General features: G+C 36.0%; 1 protein-coding gene across 1 annotated transcript; it reads left to right on the plus strand.

Annotated features, from left to right (window-relative positions):
• The first annotated feature begins 11044 nt into the window (after nt 1-11044).
• LOC104210738 (probable methyltransferase PMT3) lies at nt 11045-16664 on the plus strand. The gene is made up of 8 exons (XM_009759700.2): nt 11045-11192; nt 12918-13271; nt 13460-13624; nt 13744-13926; nt 14053-14647; nt 15285-15397; nt 15487-15707; nt 16094-16664. Exons 2-8 carry the CDS (start codon nt 13008-13010, stop codon nt 16407-16409), a joined length of 1857 nt encoding a protein of 618 aa, XP_009758002.1. The 5' UTR covers nt 11045-11192; nt 12918-13007; the 3' UTR covers nt 16410-16664.
• The last annotated feature ends 2087 nt before the right edge of the window (nt 16665-18751 follow it).

The following is an 18751-nucleotide window of genomic DNA, read 5'->3' on the forward strand; positions in this document are numbered from 1 at the left end:
TTGTTCTACTATCTAAACACTTTACCCTTTGTTCCCCTTTTTGAGCCTTATTTATTTCTTTCATACCCCTCTTTTGGAATCAATAACGAAAAAGAGAGAAAAAGAAAGAAAAGAAAAAGAGAAAAGAAAAGAAGTGAAAAATATAACAACAAGGAAATTCAGGTGTGAACTACGTTTGACCTGATCCCTGTTAAGGGTACGTAGACAGCTTTACGGCTCGGTCATAGTAAAATAAAAGTCAAAAGATCCCCAAGCAAGAAACTGGGGCAGAGGTTGTATTTGTAATAAGCAATATGATTCCAAAAGTTGTAATTTTAAACCCATGTCAAATTATTTTAAGCCTTTGATACCCTTTCTTTCAAATCCCATCCAAAAGCCCACATTATGGTCTAAAGAAAGACCTTCTAATCAGTTTTCGAGAGATGACAAGTCGAGCAAATAGAGTGATTCATATCAGGGTAATACTCCGGTCCAAGCAGGGAAATTAATGAAAATGAGAGAGTCTTATTGGTGAAAACCTTCACAGGCACCATAAGGCAACGGAAGTTGAGAGAACTAAAATGAGAGTCTTATCGGTGAAAACCTTCACAGGCACCATAAGGCGACGGGAGTTGAGAGAAACGAGAGAGTCTTATTAGTAAAAACCCCTCGAAGGGTACTATAAGGCGACAAGGAATTAAAAGGGTCAAACGAGATAAGCTTGATGGAAAGGATCCGTCGAGACCTCAAGCAGAATAAAGATGTTGTTTCGGCAAAAGAAAATGGGTTGCGAGACCTTTGAAATGCAAAGTAGGGACATCAGAAAGATTGATTGATGTAAATAGACTAGGTTGATTAATACAAAAATGCACAACATGACCATTGGGATCGGTTATACCATTCAGATAAGTTTTTTTTTCTTCAAACAATCGTTCAGAAAGATTTTTCTTGTTCTATCTTTCGAAGTCATCATTTTCCATTTCTTTTTTATCAATAGTAGTTTGTTTTTAAGAAGGATTTTCAGTGCTAACTACCAGTTGCCAATGTGGTGCAAGGTAAATGGGGATAAGACATGCGAGGATAATGTGATGGGACGAGAAAGATGTCGTTGTAAGACCAAATGATGGATTGGTCTAAGTTTTCCAGACAGTACGGAGCAAAGGTGGAAAACAATGGTTGAGAGGTTGGTGAATACAGAATCATCAAGAAGGTCGAAAGTTATCAGCCAAGTTTCAAGATGGTCGAACAACGCAGAGCATGGAAAAGAGCGAAAGGGAAAACCGTCCCCAGCAGGAGCATCCCCACATTTCAAACTAACAAATTCTCTTTGATTTTAAGTAGGGACAGGAAATGTTATTGATGATAGAAAGACATACCACAAGAAAGATTGTCAAACTGGGGCAGAAAATTTTCTTTCATTTTGAAAATTTTCTGGAAGGCAGGTACCCACTTGGGGAAGAAGGAAGATAACACAAGTTTGGAGAAAAGTGGTATCCCCAGCAGTTTTCGGAAGAAGGCAAAACAAGTTTTAAAGAAAGCAATTTCGGGAGGAAGATAACACAAGTCTTAAGGGAAGTAGTTCCAGAGGAAGGAAAGTACCAGCTTTAAGGGAAGTAGTCTTTGAAGGAGGAAAATAACATATTTTTTGAATGAAACACCGGAGTTATCCCCAGCAGTTTTCAGAGGAATGAAACGCCAGTTTTGGGGAAGCAGTTCTGAAAGAAGAAAATTCAAGTTAGAAGGAAAATGGTTCAGGAGGCAGGAAGGAACAACGGCAATAGAACGCATTTTTAAGAAGTAGATGAAGTCAGGAGCCCGCCTGGAGAATGGAGATGTTATATTTTCAAGAAGTAGTTGAAGTCAGGAGCCCGCCTGGAGAATGGAGGTGTTATATTTTTAAGTCGTTGTTGAAGTCAGGAGCCCGCCTGGAGAATGGAGGTGTTATATTTTTAAGTCGTTGTTGAAGTCAGGAGCCCGCCTGGATAATGGAGGTGTTATATTTTCAAGAAGTAGTTGAAGTCAGGAGCCCGCCTGGAGAATGGAGGTGTTATATTTTTAAGTCGTTGTTGAAGTCAGGAGCCTGCCTGAAGAATGGAGGTATTATATTTTAAGAAGTTAGTTGAAGTGAGGATCCCGCCTGGAGAATGGAGGTATTATCTTTTTAAGTCGTAGTTGGAGTCAGGAGCCCGCCTGGAGAATAGAGGTTGGTATATTTTCAAGTTGTAGTCGAAGTTAGGAGCCCGCCTGGAGAATGGAGGTATTATCTTTAAGTTGTCTATTGAAGTCAGGAGCCCGCCCGGAGAATAGAGGCATTATCTTTTTAAGTCGTAGTAGAAGTCAGGAGCCCGCCCGGAGAGTGGAGGGTTACAACAAAAATCCACAGCATAAACTCAAGTGCAAAAGTCAAAAGAGAGGCAACAATGGTCAAAGGAAGATAATTCGCGTGTCGAAGGAGAAACAATTCGAATTTCACAAGAAAGAAAGAAACATCAGAGGAAACACAAGCCAACAAGAAAGCAAGGCAACAAGAGCAAGTTTGAAGATCTAGATAAGATTCTATAATTTCTAGTTTAGTCTAGCTTCTTGTATTCTTTTAGCATGGTGTAATAAGGAGGTCAGTAAGTAGCGGCAGCAGCAGCAGCAGTAACAGTAAAACCACAGCTCCGTGGTAGTCCCAGCTACCGAAACTTCCCGAACTATATTAACCTGATTCCTTTATAGCCAAGGATATGTAGAAAACCTTTGAAGCAGAGGTTCGGTCAAATCTTTAAAAAAATGCTTCCCACGGAGTATTCGAACGGGCAAAAATCGCTCATATCCGCTTACTTTATCTTTGCACGAAAACTCTTCATGTTTCCGGGCAAAGAGAGGCAGCTGTGAGCACGTGATTTTTGCCTCACATGAATTACTCCAAAATAATTCTCAAAATTAGGTCCTTTTATTTAATTATGTGTTATTCTAGGAATTACTGTGCAATTTTCTGGATTGTTTGCATATTTTATGCATTTTAATGCATTGAAAATACAAAAAATATAGCATCTGCATTTAGAATTTAGTTTTACATTCTTACATTAATTAAGTAAATTGTTGTTTTACAAAAATGAAAATTTCACAAAAATAACGTATTTGTGCATTTTAGTGTTTAATGTCAAATTTTGTGATTTTTCTTTTAATTTTAATTTTAATTTAATTTGGTATTTAATTATTTGTGATAGGTATTATTTAAAGTTAATTAATCTTTTTAAAGTTAATTAGGGTTTTTAAAAAAAATTAATTAGGGTTTTAGTTTTAATTTTTGGAAGAAAAGAAAATGGAAATGATTAAATAAAAGAGAGGCAAAATCTGTTGAGTTATTTCTCATTTTACCCAGGCCCAAGCAAAATCCACCCCAATACCCGCCCCAAATCAGCCCAAAACCCGTTCCCCACCCGGTCCAGCCATAGTTGAAACTAAACAACGTCGTTCTTCATTAGTGAAGTGATCCAGGCCGTTGATCGTGAATGATCTAACGGCCAAGATCAAATCCCCACCCCACTATATATTCCTAAAACCATACCCCGCCCCCCCAAGCCAAACCCCCCCTCACCTCTTCATCTCCAAACCTCAGAGACCAAATGCATCTGCCACCCTTCACCACCGCGCTCCGCCCACCAGAAATCGCCTCACGGCGGTTCCGGTGATCCAAACAACCCCAAAATTACACCACAGCCTCCCCACGATGTCCTCTTTCCAAATCCCGAATCAGTTTTCTTCGAATCAGTACCAGACGCTTCGAATCTTAGATCGAAGAATCGAACCAAACCCTAATCCGTTCAATGGCCACCAAACTCACACCTTTTGACCACTAGACCACCCTCGTCCCAAGTCCCCTACTAGTTTTGCGTGAATCAGAGCGGAGTTGGTCGAATCTCAAAACGAAAGAGCGAACCCTAAAGGGAAAGAATTGAGGTCATGGTCGACCTTAGTCATGTGTTCTCAGTCGAGAACACTCGATTAAGGTCCGTCTCGGCTTCAAACACAAGTGGGAGTTTCAACTAAAACAAATGGGAACTGGGACTGAAATTCTAAGGTATTTATTTTTCTTTACTTTTTCTTTTGTTGTTTCATGGTTTGTCTAATTAAGTTTCGTTATAGTTCTGTGTTTTTCAATTACTTTCCTTTCTTTCTTCTCCATCGGACTTTTTCTTGGTCCAGTTTTCTTCTATCAGTCAATATACGGTTAAATAGTTTCGTCGATTAATCCGGTTTAATTGTAGTTTAGTAGTTCTGGTCTAATCGTTTGTTGTTATGCCAAATTGTTTCATTTTTATGTGATGTTTGGTCAACTACTCTGTGACGTGACTTGGCGTATGAATTTAGTTGTTCACTCAATGTATTTACAGTTTCATCTGCTCGTATTTAGGTTTAGTGTAGAATTGTGTTAGTCTATTCCCTGAATCCTTAAACCCTTCATCTTGGTTGCAATACTGTTTGTTCTGATCTGAGTTCAATTGTTGTGTGAGTTTAGTGGTTTGAATCTGACTGTGGTTCTGTTTGAGTTTGGAGTCCGATGGAATTGAACTTGTGGTTAAATTCAGCTTTAGCTAATCAGTGATTAGGTTTCTTCTTTAAGAATTGGTTATAGCTGAAAGATGTAGCACAGATTAAAAGGGGTTAAGTTAGGATAATAATCGCAGGGGTTCCGGGGGGTAATTTGGGAATTGAAAACTTAAAGAAATGGGTAGTTTGAGTGTTCTGTCCACTAAGTACTAATGTACCATTAAAATAATGCATTTGTTTAATAATTAGTGGGGAACACAACATATTGGTATGGGGTAATGATAAAAAGTTAAAGGGGCGCACATGGGAGGGAATAAACAGGCTGAAAAGTGCAAAATTTGAATAAAAAGAGTTTAAACATTGGTCTTTAAAAGGGGAAGACCTAAGAGAAGAAAAGGAGAGAGATCAGTTTTTTGGGTTAGTGTTAGAGAAATAGAGAGAGTTCTTGGGAGTTTCACCAGTCCTGAAGAAATCAGCTGGTGAGAAAACATTTTAAGCCAGTTCTTCTTTAAGCAATCTGAGAGTTTGAAAACACTTAAAATACTGGAGAGTCAGTCAGTCTCTTAGGGATCAGTTTGGAGAGTTTTAAGCTTGAAAAGAACAGAGAGAAATACTGAGAAGTCTCACTGTGTCATTGAAATTCTTTTCCTGCTTCAGTGATTTCATTTTCCTAATTCAAATACACTAGACTGATCTTGAGTGACTTTGAGTCCAGCTGAAGTGGTCTCTGATTGAACTTTAGCCTATTGAAAGTTTCAAGTGGTTCTGGTCGTCTCTTTGAGTTCATTTGGTTTGTTTGGGTACTACTGTGGGTCAATCTTTTGGTTTCTGTTTGGTTTTTGGGTCATTGAATCATCCCTGGGTTGAAGAATAGCTGTGTTGTGGCTGTGTGAAATTCCTAATAGTTGTTGACTGCCCTGCTGAGCTAACTGCTTCTACCTCCTGTTGATTTCTGATTCCCAGGTACACAATTTGAACTCACCTTGATGTAACTGCAGATTTGAATGAAATGAAACCATATTTCCAGAGCCATGCTCGTTTGGAATGCATATGGTTGTATTTGATCATCTGTTGAGTAGTATACATATTTAGTTCATCTAATTTGTATTGTATTAAGGACGGTATAATTAGAACCATTTCTGAACTACTTAGACCAGCTGATTCATATTGGACCGTATTTGGACTGTGAGTATTTGGTTTTCTCAGACTTGTGTGAATACTCTTAGCTAAGCATTCAGTTATACTTATGTTCAGTAGAGCAATGTCTTAACTAGTTAAGGTTAACTCCAGTGGTCATTTCAGGTTGCTTCATGAAGTTATTCTAGTAAGTAATATAGTTGCAATAAAGTCATTTTAAGAAGCTATTTCAGTAGTAGTTAAGTTTGATTAAAATACCAGCTGGGTGTGCTAGGGAACATAAAAGATGTAAATAGCCAAACTATGTAATCAGGGTGGTAGTTCATATACTTGAGGTTACCTCATGAGCATTTTACTCAATCCATTCTTTGCGTTTAATCTTGTCTGGGGTACGAATTATTAAAAGTGGAAACTAAAATTCCAGCAAGTGTTTAGTCTCGTTTAAATTGGAGTTGTGGTTCATTTTGTCGAAAAGGGGCTGAGAGCCTATATTTAGGCGGTTTGGGCTTCAACGTGTGAACAAGGTGGCCCAGGTCCTGTTTCACATTAAATCCATTTGGACCTGGGCCCAGGCCTGTGAATGACATGCCCTTGTGCTTATTTGGGTCTTAATTTTTTAAAACGGGTTTCTTAAGTCATGTTAATTAATTAGACCCTTTTGCTTTATTTTAGAGAGACAAGTAAAAAAAATCACCGTAGCTTTTAGGTTTGCCTTTTGAATGATAAAAATGAGATGAGCCTCGCTAAACAAACAAATAAATTACGGGGCCCTCATTAAATGTATATGTAAAAATACTTAGATTTCGAGATGGGCCGTTTAGCGAATTTCACGGTTTTTCCCCAAAGTAATAACGCGTCAGTCTCTTTAGGCGCGTATTTTAATAATGTTACCTTCCTAAACTCGAGTGCGCATTTATGTGACCCAAATCCGAATCTCAACAATGTTAAAATATGTCAAAAATCACGGGTGCATTTATGTAACGTGGTTCAAGACTTGTTTTAATGACGTTGCAATTTTCCTTTAAAAATAAATAAAAAGCGGTTGAAGTTAAAATTTGCACATAGGTTCAACATGTATTAAAATCAGATAAATAAACCGAATATGATAGTTGAGCGACCGTGCTAGAACCACGGAACTCGGGAATGCCTAACACCTTCTCCCGGGTTAACAGAATTCCTTATCCGGATTTCTGGTTCGCGGACTGTAATACAGAGTCAATCTTTTCCTCGATTCGGGATTCAACCGGTGACTTGGGACACCATAAATCTCCCAAGTGGCGACTTTAAATTAAATAATAAATCTCGTTTCGATTGTCCTTTAATTGAAAAAACTCTCCTTACGCCCTTGCGGGTGTAGGAAAAAGGAGGTGTGACAAAAAGTTATCTGAATGATGAGGCCTAGTGAAGTACTTAGCAGACTAAAATGAAGGATTTCTGAAAATATTTTAAGTCCATGTTAGAGTCCATACCTCTCTGTAAATAAGCAAAGATTAGTTTGTTAGAGGTCTGGGAAAAAAATCTCCGAGTCACTCTCTCTCTCTATATTTTTTACTAGCTATTTTAATTTAAGTGGTTAAATGAAAAATTATTTAAGTTAATTCTTCAAAAAACACCTTATGCAAAAACTTTTTGCAAAAAATAAGGGGAGAAATTCAAAAATAGCCAGATTTACAAGTGATCGTTCAAAAATAGCCCAGTTTCAAAAGTAATCGAAATTTAGCCACTTTTTATGTAAAGATAAATCTGAACGAAAATATTGTTCAAAATTCGAAAAAATACTCCAGCATAATATACTGGAGTTTGGAGCATTGGTGCTCCAGTCTTCAGTATATTATACTGGAGCCAGCAAAGTATATCGGTCTAGCATAATATGCTAGAAGTTCATACACATGTGCACCGAACTCCAGTCCGGTCTCTGTTGCAGCAAAATAATGGTTATTTTTTATTGACTTGGTAACGCTGGCTATTTTTGAATGACCAGTCCGAAAACTGGTCATACCGTGCTATTTTTACAAAAATAAGTTGTCACTTTGGGCCAATCTTAGGAAGCCATAGCTTGCAAGTGCAATGAACGTCATCAGCTCAGGTCATGGGCCTCTGTCCTTTGACCTTGTCCTTGTAAGTATTTGGGTGGGCCCTTATGGTGGTCATTCAAAGAGGCCCAAATTTATATTGTTAATTTTGTTTGGGCTTTAGAGCTGGCCCAATAAAGTTGATCCAGCCCAAAATAAGCCACCGACGAAATTGATCACAAATTGACAGCTCGAGGAGTGTGAAGTCCGCGTAATTGACGATTTGACGTTATAATTTCCTAAGGTGTTATCTGTCATGCAACTTGTAGTTCTTTTAGATTCGAAAATATTAAAATAAATATAAAAATAAACAAAACGGTTCCACACTAGAGAATAATTTTTACTTTTCCTCTATTATATTTCACATGGCTTATTTAACTGAATATAAAATTTATGATAATTATATTTATATATTAGACAATTGAAGAGTTTGTTTGATGTATAAAATATCACAATTCACATCAAAGTTTAAGTTTGTAATAATATACTCTACAATTGAATTTTTAAGTGATTTGATGTAGTATCAAGACCGGTCGGCACATAAAATGTACTTCTGTAATATTGTTTTCAACCCTATGTCTTTTCCCTATCATAATATATAAGTGAGACTTCTAATGCAAACATTTATCTGTGAAAGCAACTAATTATTATATCTTTTATCACTAGTTCTTGATATTGAAAACAATGATCAACAATTCAAATACTGCATAGAATTTTTGTTGCGGAACGACCAGAAAAAGAAGTTAAGTTAGAAAGCCGTATGATAGGTGGTAACTATCTTGTACGGTTCGGGGGGTAATCGGCGTACTCCAGGGATTTTTAAGTAAATGATATGTTTAAAATAGGGTGAATGAGAAATGGAGGGAAATGAAATTTTTAAGTGAAATTTTAAGTTTCCCCTCTTGGCAAAGGGACATTGTCCCATATTGGAAGAGGAAGAGATTTTTTATGGGTATATAAGCAATTGCTCTTCTTCTAACTCTTAAAAAGTTGAGAAGAAGGCAAGCCTCGCGCTGTCGCCGCCGTCACTCGGTTTGGCTTCGGCTTTAGTTTTGGATTTGGACAAATAATTGATTGATTAATTTTTTAGATCAAATTTATTTGTTAATAGTAAAATATTAACAAAAATGTTATTAAATATTTATTTTAATAACAAAATATTAATATTAAAATAAATATTAATATTAAATCCAATCCGTTTTCAGTTGTGTAACTGAAAATTAAACTACCCTCTTCAATTTTTCCTCTTTATTTTCCCTCTTTATTGTTGAGTAAATAGTCATTTATGTTATGACATTTATGTTGTAGCCGTTTTGCATAAACAACCATTCTGAAGAGTTGCACCTCTTCAGATTTCAGCCCAACTTTGGCTATAGATACAAGATCACTCTGCTCAGAATTTTCATACGATTTTCTAAGTTTCTCCTCCTTCTGCATACTTTTAACATCAAACAAAGCAACAGTAAGTGTGATTTGCTACCGAACGTTGTGTTCGCTGAAACACTGGGGTTTGAAGTATCACTACACCAGTGTGTAATTCGTTCTATCCTGGGAGGAAATAATCCACAACCTTGGGTACTAGGAGGCGATTAAATTCCTTAAGAAAACACGGTGAATTCAGTGAGCTCAGATTAAAATTCTGTTTATGTTTTTCATTTCTGTTTATGTTCATTTATATTTTCCAGAATTATTTTACAAATACAATTTACTAATAATTTTTTTAATGTGGTAAATAGCTGCATACAAAAATCAGTATTGACTCTCAATTTCTTCTTTTAAAAGTTAATGTACTTTATTTTTATAAATTGTATTCTTAATACACCTGGAAACTTTGGGTGGTTGTTACTTATCATTTCATGATGAACCATATTGTATTGTACTGTATTGTTTGATAAATATAATGTTTGGATAGATTGTATCGTTTTATGATGTCACGCACCAAAATTATGAAGAATAAACTTGCAACGTTACTAAGAAAAAATTGGATACAATGTAGAATTATTATATATAAAAGTATGGTAAAGGATAAAATATAATTATTTAATAATAAAGAAGAGTAAAATGAGAGGAAAAAATAAGGTAACGATGCTATCATGCTAAATTCGTCGTTACGTAACGACGAATTTAACGATACAGTACAATAAAATTTAAGTAACAATCAAAACAAATATTATATATAAAATAATAATACGATACCAGCAAGCAACAAGCATCCAAACAGATTTGGATCGAAGTTTTCTAATATTAAGTGACAGAAATTTTGGTGATGCTCTTCGACCTCAGTCAAATACCAACTCAAAACAATGAGTAAGTTAAACCTTAAAGCTGACCATAAATTATTATAGTATAATGTTATTAAAATTCATTGGATCAAGCGCACATGGGCAAAGATCCAATTCTCCACTCATGGAATTTCATTTTTCTTACTATTATCCATCTTTTATGTTTTATATATTTTCTTATTGTTTTTGGGAATTACAGAGAATAGTCCCAACACAAATATGAAGAAATATGCAGAAGAGCGTTTATAACTCTCTCAAGTTTGTCATTAACAAAAACTTTTCTACATACTAGTATTGGATATGAGTCCAATATCTTTTCCCAAAGAGAAAACACAAGTTTTTTATGGATTATATTTTATGAACGTGTTCTATGTCATGCTTAAAAATTTAAATTGTTAGGTTTTGTTCAATCGAAGTTATAACAATAATGACTTAAATTTTCTATTTGTGAAGAAATCATCAAAAATACCATGAAATACTGACCATACTAATTCATATTTTATCGTATGAGCACTTTCCTCCGTAATGAATCTTAGTAGGCGTTTGGACATAAATATTGTAATTTTTGAAAAAATAAAAGTAGCATTTGAAATTAAGTTGAAAATGGTATTTGAAATTACGTTTAGACATGCATTTCATTTGAAAAAATATTGCACTTTAATGAGTGCAGAAATAAAAAATACTGAAAATTTTGAAAACCATGTCAAAATCACTTTTTGATTTTTTAAAAACTCATTTTCGAAAAGTTTCCAAACACTTAGTAAAATTTTGTTGATAAACACGTTTTAAAAAAAAATGATGCGAATCAGAAAAATAAAAAAATATTTATATGCGGAATTTTACAATTAGCAACATGAAAGTTTGTACCCTCCACTTTTATTCCATCTCTCCCCCAAAGGTGGCAAAAAAAAGATCCCAAAATTTTCACTCACAGAAACTGAGATCCAATACCCTCCTCCCCCCCCCTGTCGGCATAACCCTCCTCCCCTCTCTCCATTCATTCCTCTCAACTGTATCCTTTTTCTCTTTCACTACATATACAATTCCCTTTTTATACACTCACCTCCTCAAACACACACTTCTCTATTTTCTTGCCACGTTCTACTATTGAATTCCCATAGCAATTTTCAAACACTTCCCATTTTCCCAAATTCAGATCTGCACCTATCCCTTCTTCAATCTTGTAAGCTTCTTTCTTCTTTCACTGGATCTGATTTCTTTTTTTTTTTTGTTACCATTTTGCCTTTTTCTGCTTCTTAATTATTCTCAGCTAAGAAAGATTTAATCTTTGCTCTAATATTTTTGACCCATTAATGCTAGTGCTTAATCTTGTTAATTTGGATTACCAATCATGGCTTTTTAAATGCATCAGATTTAATCTTGCTTACCCATTTGGCCTTTTATGCTTGTTAATTATTACTATCAGCTAGGAAAAATCTAATCTTTGTACTAATATTTTTGACCCATTAATGCTAGTGCTTAATCTTGTTAATTTTTATTCACAGTCATGGCTTCTTTTAATGCATCATATTGAATCTAGCTTGCCCATTTGGCTTTTTTGCTTGTCAACTATTCTCAGCTAGGAAAAATATTTAATCTTTGCTCTAATATTTCGGACCTATTAATACCAATGCTTAATCTTGTTAATTTGTATTAACAATTATGGCTGTTTTAATGCATCTATTGAATCTGGCTTACTCATTTGCCCTTTGTGCTAATTTAATATGCCCAGCTAGGCCAAAATATGTTCTTTGCTTCTGTTGTTTGTACCCATTAATGGTGATGTTTTAATCGTCTTGATTTGTATTAGTAATCATGTCTTGTGAAATGGATCATATTGGATTTTGCTTACCCTTTGGCCTTTTATGCTAATTTATTATTCCCAGCTAGCTAGGACGCAGTCTGTTCTTTGTTTTTGTTGTTTTATCCATTAATGCTGCTGCCTAGTGTTTTTGATTTGTTTTAGTAATCTTGGTTTCTTAATTGAATCCTCCCAGATCTGTGTGTTAGTTACTCTTATAGTTTCTTGAAATCCATCAGCATAATGGCATTATGGTTTTTATCTCCAATGATAAAAGTTGATTTCATTGGTCTTCACAATAAATAGTTCTAATGTATTAATGCTTGAGGATCTTGTACATAGTTAATGTTTTAAGTAGTTCTACATTTTTTATATAGTAAATAGCATCTGGATTGTTCTTTTGTCATTGAATGAGAAATGGAATGTGATGTAGTGGGAGATGCTGCGGACAATGTGGCCAGTGACGTAAAACATATGCCTGCTTCTAGCCAATTCTGTTTTCTGGAATTCCACTTCACCTTGTTTTTCTTGTCCAGTTCCATTTAGTACCTATTTTTTGGGGGGGGAGCAAAAGTGTTTTTGCTAGTCCTTGAATAAATGCTGGTTTAATCTTTGCTTTTCATCAATAATTTGCTGTTGGGTTACCAGGTAGTCTATGTGGCCTACATATACTTGAGAATATTGGACACGCTAAATAAGTTATGAAACATTATGTTAGTGGATCTTTGTTGCTTTTATCTCATTCTCTAACTGGCTAGAGAAGTAGACAAACTTAATGTCAAATTTCAAGGGGTAATAAGCAAAGTCAGAAACCCGTACCCGAGCTTGGGAACTTCAGTGGAATTCAAAATGACCAAAGATTGTTTCTGAGATCATGAAAATTATACAAGAAATATATCAGTTTAATTTACAAGTTTGTTTCCCTGAGTACATGCAAGATTAGTACATACTGCAATTTCTACTTTGGTTGGCCTCTTTTAACTTCTTTTTATTTTTGTTTTCATATGCCCTTTGCCACACTACTTGAGTGATTTCACAGGTTATTTCACCAATCAAAGAAATCCCTCTTCCCTCGTAATCTAATTTTGTGCAATTTGTTAAATTTAGGAGCTAACTGGTGCACCTACAATTATGTCTGCTAAGAACTGAAGGGGAAGGGTGAATCTGAAGCTTTTCTGCAGATTCTGAACTACACAAATGATGCGAGGGAGATCAGATGGAGCGCAGAAGAAGCGCTTGTTGACTTCTGTAGCTGTTGTTGTGGTTTTTGTTGTTATCCTGTATGTGTATTTTGGCTCTAAAGGCAATGGTGAATCTGCTCTAGAGTATGGCAGCCGATCTTTGAGGAAACTTGGATCTTCCTATTTGGGTGGAGATGATGACTCTGATCTTAGCGGCAAGCAAGATGAGAAGTTTGGGCTCGAAGATGGTGAAGACGGCATCATTCCTAAGAGCTTCCCAGTGAGTATTCTCTTCTTTTTTTTCCTTTCTTGTTTTTCTCTCGTGTTTTATTGCTAGATGTGATGTGACAATCACTGTCATCCAACCAACCGTGTGGCTAAATGGAGGAACAATAAACACTTGCCGCATTTTGGTTGTTTTGTTTGTTGACTTCTTAACTCTTGTGCTACTTTTTTTTTTCTTGAAAGGTTTGCGACGATCGACATTCAGAGTTAATTCCTTGTCTGGACAGACATCTCATATATCAAATGAGATTGAAGTTGGATCTAAACTTAATGGAGCACTATGAAAGACATTGCCCATTGCCTGAAAGGCGTTACAATTGCTTGATTCCTCCTCCAGCTGGATACAAGGTGAATAAGCTATAGCAGTACTAAATATAAGTCAAGAATATGCTCTAACTTCCAATGTTACTCAATCTTTTTCTGATGAGACACATCTTTTTCACTTTCCCCCTTGGGTGCTGTTGTAGGTACCAATTAAGTGGCCAAGGAGTAGAGATGAGGTTTGGAAGGCGAACATACCACATACTCACCTTGCACATGAGAAATCTGACCAAAACTGGATGGTTGTTAAGGGTGATAAGATTAATTTTCCCGGCGGAGGCACTCACTTTCACTATGGAGCTGATAAGTACATTGCTTCAATTGCAAATGTGAGGACTCTCTTCTTAAAATATTGCAGATCTGCTTAAAAAAAGAATTATGTTACCAGTTGTATAATAAAATCATCATCTGTTAAGATGTTCTCAAAGTCGTCATACCTGTAATCATGGTTGCAGATGCTGAACTTTCCGAACAATAACCTGAACAATGGAGGAAAGATACGCACAGTTTTTGACGTTGGTTGTGGTGTGGCTAGCTTTGGTGGTTATCTTCTATCCTCTGATATCATAGCAATGTCATTGGCGCCAAATGATGTGCATCAGAATCAGATCCAGTTTGCCTTGGAGAGAGGAATTCCTGCATATCTTGGTGTTCTTGGTACAAAAAGGCTTCCCTATCCAAGCAGATCATTTGAATTTGCTCACTGTTCCCGTTGTAGGATCGATTGGCTTCAGAGGGATGGCATCCTTCTTCTCGAGCTAGATCGGGTATTAAGGCCTGGAGGCTATTTTGCCTACTCCTCTCCAGAAGCATATGCGCAGGATGAAGAGGATCTCAGGATATGGAGAGAGATGAGTGCACTTGTTGAACGCATGTGCTGGAAAATAGCAGAAAAAAGGAACCAAACAGTGATTTGGGTCAAGCCTCTAAACAACGACTGTTACATGGAAAGACCAGCTGGTACTCAACCACCACTTTGTCGGTCTGATGATGATCCTGATGCTGTTTGGGGTGTGAATATGGAAGCATGCATAACACCTTATTCTGAACGTAAGTTTCCTGTCTCTTGCTTTTTGTCATTCTTGAGAATCGGCAAGCATACATCAGACAGCAGTAAAAATGGCAGATAGAGGTATCTTATACCTGGTTAACTTAGCTAGAGTAAATCATCACAAAAAGGACGTTAAAAGAGCTAGTGTATTATCATTTGATGCAAATTTGTAATAGGTGCTCCCGAAGTTACTTGAATGACTACTTGGTTTTTGCGGCTGTTCATAAGGTTGCAATCAGCTCTGGTTTTCCTTTAGGAGGATAAGAATTGAAGTTTAATGGCGTCGGTTTTATTTTTTTTTGTTGGCCACTGATACTATCATTTATGATTGGTCCTGATAGTTTATTGAAGTGGTTATGTCAAAGTCAACCAGTATCGTATCTATATTTCCCTGCATTATTCAACCTTTTAAGTGCATTTTGCTTGCGTATATGATCCTGAATATACTTGGAGCCTTTTATGGAATGGATACATCAAATATTGTTCAATTAGTTTTCTGATACATATGCATGAGTTAGTTTTATTTATTATCAAAGCAAATAAGTTGCAAATTGTTTGAAGTTTGTAAACAATGTTAAAGTTGTTCTCTTTAGTTTTCTAAAAAATTATTACCTTATTGTCATTTTCTGATACCAGATGACCACAAAGTTAGCGGAAGTGGACTGGCTCCTTGGCCAGCTAGGCTAACTTCTCCTCCTCCTCGTCTTGCTGATTTTGGGTATTCAACTGAGATGTTTGAGAAGGACATGGTAATCTTCTAGTCTTATTTATCAATTTCTGCCACTTCATTCCACACGTGAGATTAATATGCGTCTTGCTTTTCTTGGCTTATACACAGGAGCTTTGGCAACGAAGGGTTGAACATTACTGGAATCTTTTAAGTCCAAAGATCTCTTCAGACAGTCTGAGAAATATCATGGATATGAAGGCCAATTTGGGGTCATTTGCTGCTGCTTTGAAGGACAAAGATGTTTGGGTCATGAATGTTGTATCCAAAGATGGACCTAACACTCTCAAGATTGTATATGACCGTGGTTTGATCGGCACAACTCATGACTGGTAACGTCGATAATTTCTTACTTTACAGAACTATGTAGATTTCTCAAGTCTACTTTTTGGGCATAAATCTTTCACCTTTAGTCTTTTGGTTTAATAAGCAGTATGCTAGCGACAAAATTAACCAAAGCCACATCTTCGAGCATCTTTACGTTACAATATTCTAGCAGAAGGGGACCTTGTGAGATTCTCTTAATATGTCAATCACATGTGCATCGCCATTTTAAGAGCTTAATAAACTTTTTTGGCCATAATCCAACTTTAGAATTTATAACCATACGAAGCACACAGACCTTTAGAATCTCTGAGAACAAGTGTTTTTTGCTTTCATCCTTCGAACCACTGATGATCATCGAAAATCTTACTTGCTTACACATCATTGAGTGCAGGTGTGAAGCATTTTCGACATATCCTAGGACCTATGATTTGCTCCATGCTTGGAGTGTTTTCTCTGACATTGAAAAGAAAGGTTGCAGCGGTGAGGATCTGTTACTTGAGATAGATCGCATACTAAGGCCTAGTGGTTTTGTTATCTTCAACGATAAACAACATGTTATTGACTTTGTAAAGAAGTATTTATCGGCATTGCACTGGGAAGCAGTAGCTGATCCAACTTCGGATCCAGACCAAGAAGGAGATGACATTGTTTTTATCATCCAAAAGAAGTTGTGGCTGACAAGTGAAAGCATCAGAGATTCAGAGTAAATAAAGTTTGCCACTAAGTACACTTCTCCTTGATTCATTTTCCCCTACCTTTTGGGATTAAGAAAAGCATACCCCTAAAGGTTTGGGAGATATCAGTTTGATTTTGTAGTATTTATGATATTTATTTCTTCCTTTTCTTCATTAACTTAATTTCCACTTGTTGTTTCTTTTAGTTGATAAACAAACTCATAGACTATATATGCATTTATAGGCTATTCTTGATTTTGGCATTGGTCAAAGTTTACATTTGCATGACATGGAATTCTTCCTCTACTGATAAATATAAACTTATGTTGCTGAAATGCATAGATTCATTAAGTCTTGGATGTACGCCAAAATTTCTGCAATAAATTGGGTAGGTCGCTAGTATAGTTCCTAACCACGATTCTGCTATTTGCTGGAATAATATTGGATGAATCTCCTCGCTGATTAGAAATAGAAAGAATAAATGCAATTTTCAATATTTTGCTTATGTACAACTACAACGTGTCAAGCATTCTAATTGGATTGGATTAATATCAATTGATCTTTTATCAGCCATTCATTGAATGATAAATAACTACAAGTGACGGAGGCAGATAACGAAAAATCCAATATTTAAAAATTGTATCGAGAATGAACGGAAAGGTGGAAACAAGACCAAATATAATTTGATCATTATGCAGTACTCTCACTTGACAGTTTTTTTTAAAGCGTAATTAAGTAATAAGTGGCTATTTTCCCTTAAACTGAATTTGCTGCAAATTCATTCATAAACTTTTAATAGTGTAGCAGACTTCCCTTATAATAACATTAGAAGGTTAGATGAAAATATCACATACTATACATCTCACAATGAGCAGCAATGGGCATTATGTAGATAACATATGAAACCTTTTACCTATCTTACAATGGACATCAACAAAAGAAAAGGCAACCACACCCCACACACAAAAATAATAATAATAATAATAATAATAATAATAATAATAATAATAATTAAAAAAAATAATGAAGTTGCTACAAATTTTGGTTTAAGTTGGATTATGTCATCTTAATGGTAATTCAAGGCCTCTAATGTACTTTACTCCTTTAATACTTTTCTTTCTTGCAAATTCTAAGGTAGCAAAGGATAAACCATAGCTTTGTATCTCCATACACTATTAAAGAATACTGGATACTTATTTACTGGAGTTGAGTCAATCTTAGCGTTCCGTGTTTCAGTCACTGATCACGCCCAACTATGCCTTATAAAAAGGACAATGCGGTCGTTGCAAATATAATCTGTTTTACAAGTCCGGAGTCGAATCCCACAGAGAACTAATGCCTAGCTACAGCTGTTCACTATCACCAAGAAAACAAGTTTGAACAGTTCCTAACTTATAAATATTAAGATTCTTGTGCTTAACTAACTAACTAACAAATTAAAATAGTAAATTAACAACTACAAATACTAAGGGTTAGAGACAAGATTAAGGAGGTCTAGAGTTATGATTTCCCCAATTATCGGAATCCTTCCCGCTATGTATTCTATAATTTCGCCTAAGTATTCTCTACCGATCATGAGCGCTCTGCGTGTTGTAATTCTCTCCCGAGTAATTACTACAATTTACTATCCCGAGTTACGCTAGCTGGCTTTAATTACAGCTCACTTAGATCGCACCCAAGGTTTCGTTATCCCTAATCCCACCTTTAAACCCTTGGTTATTGATTCCTCACATACGTCGGGAGTGATATTATTCAACAACTACCTAAATATGCACTCTCTCCCGAGTAATACATACTAAATAGGCACAGCTAATTGAGAGCTCTTCAACCAACCACAATATAAACGTAGTTGAACAAATAGAGAAAAGCTACGGCTCAATTATATAAAAACATAACAAGAATTTATCCTACAAAAGGTTCTATCAAAACTCTAGATAACAAATTAGCTATTCATAATAGTATGTAAAACTACAATACTAAAAGTCATAACCAACAATGAAAAATAGGAAGAGGAAGGAAAAACTCGTAGAAGAATTCTCCGCCTTGCTCCTATTGTGTCTCTGCCTCCTTAGATCGAATCTGTGTCAAAAATTGGTCTCCTACCTCAAAATACCGTTTTTCCATGTATATATACCAAGTAGGGTTGGGTCCAAACAATTATACCTTCTCCAATGTGAAAAAAGACACTTTTCCCAGGTTTGACTAGCGCGGCCGCGCATATTGCCCAGTATTCTGCCTGGCGAGCGCGACCGCGCTATTGACGCGCACTTTTCACCATGTTCTGTTTGGAATTTGGAAAAACGTAAAACATGAAAGTTGTAGCCCTTTGAGTTAGCATTCCAACCATATATTGTGGAGCCCAAATGAAGTTCTAA

This window comes from Nicotiana sylvestris, chromosome 1 (genome assembly GCF_000393655.2).
Source record: "Nicotiana sylvestris chromosome 1, ASM39365v2, whole genome shotgun sequence".
Classification (NCBI taxonomy): Eukaryota; Viridiplantae; Streptophyta; class Magnoliopsida; order Solanales; family Solanaceae; genus Nicotiana; species Nicotiana sylvestris.

Coding starts and splice junctions, on each gene's coding strand:
- LOC104210738 (XM_009759700.2), top strand. CDS start 13,008: ATGATGCGAGGGAGATCAGATGGAGCGCAGAAGAAGCGCTTGTTGACT. Junction 13,625..13,743: donor CTCCTCCAGCTGGATACAAG/GTGAATAAGCTA, acceptor GTGCTGTTGTAG/GTACCAATTAAGTGGCCAAG. Junction 13,927..14,052: donor ACATTGCTTCAATTGCAAAT/GTGAGGACTCTC, acceptor TCATGGTTGCAG/ATGCTGAACTTTCCGAACAA.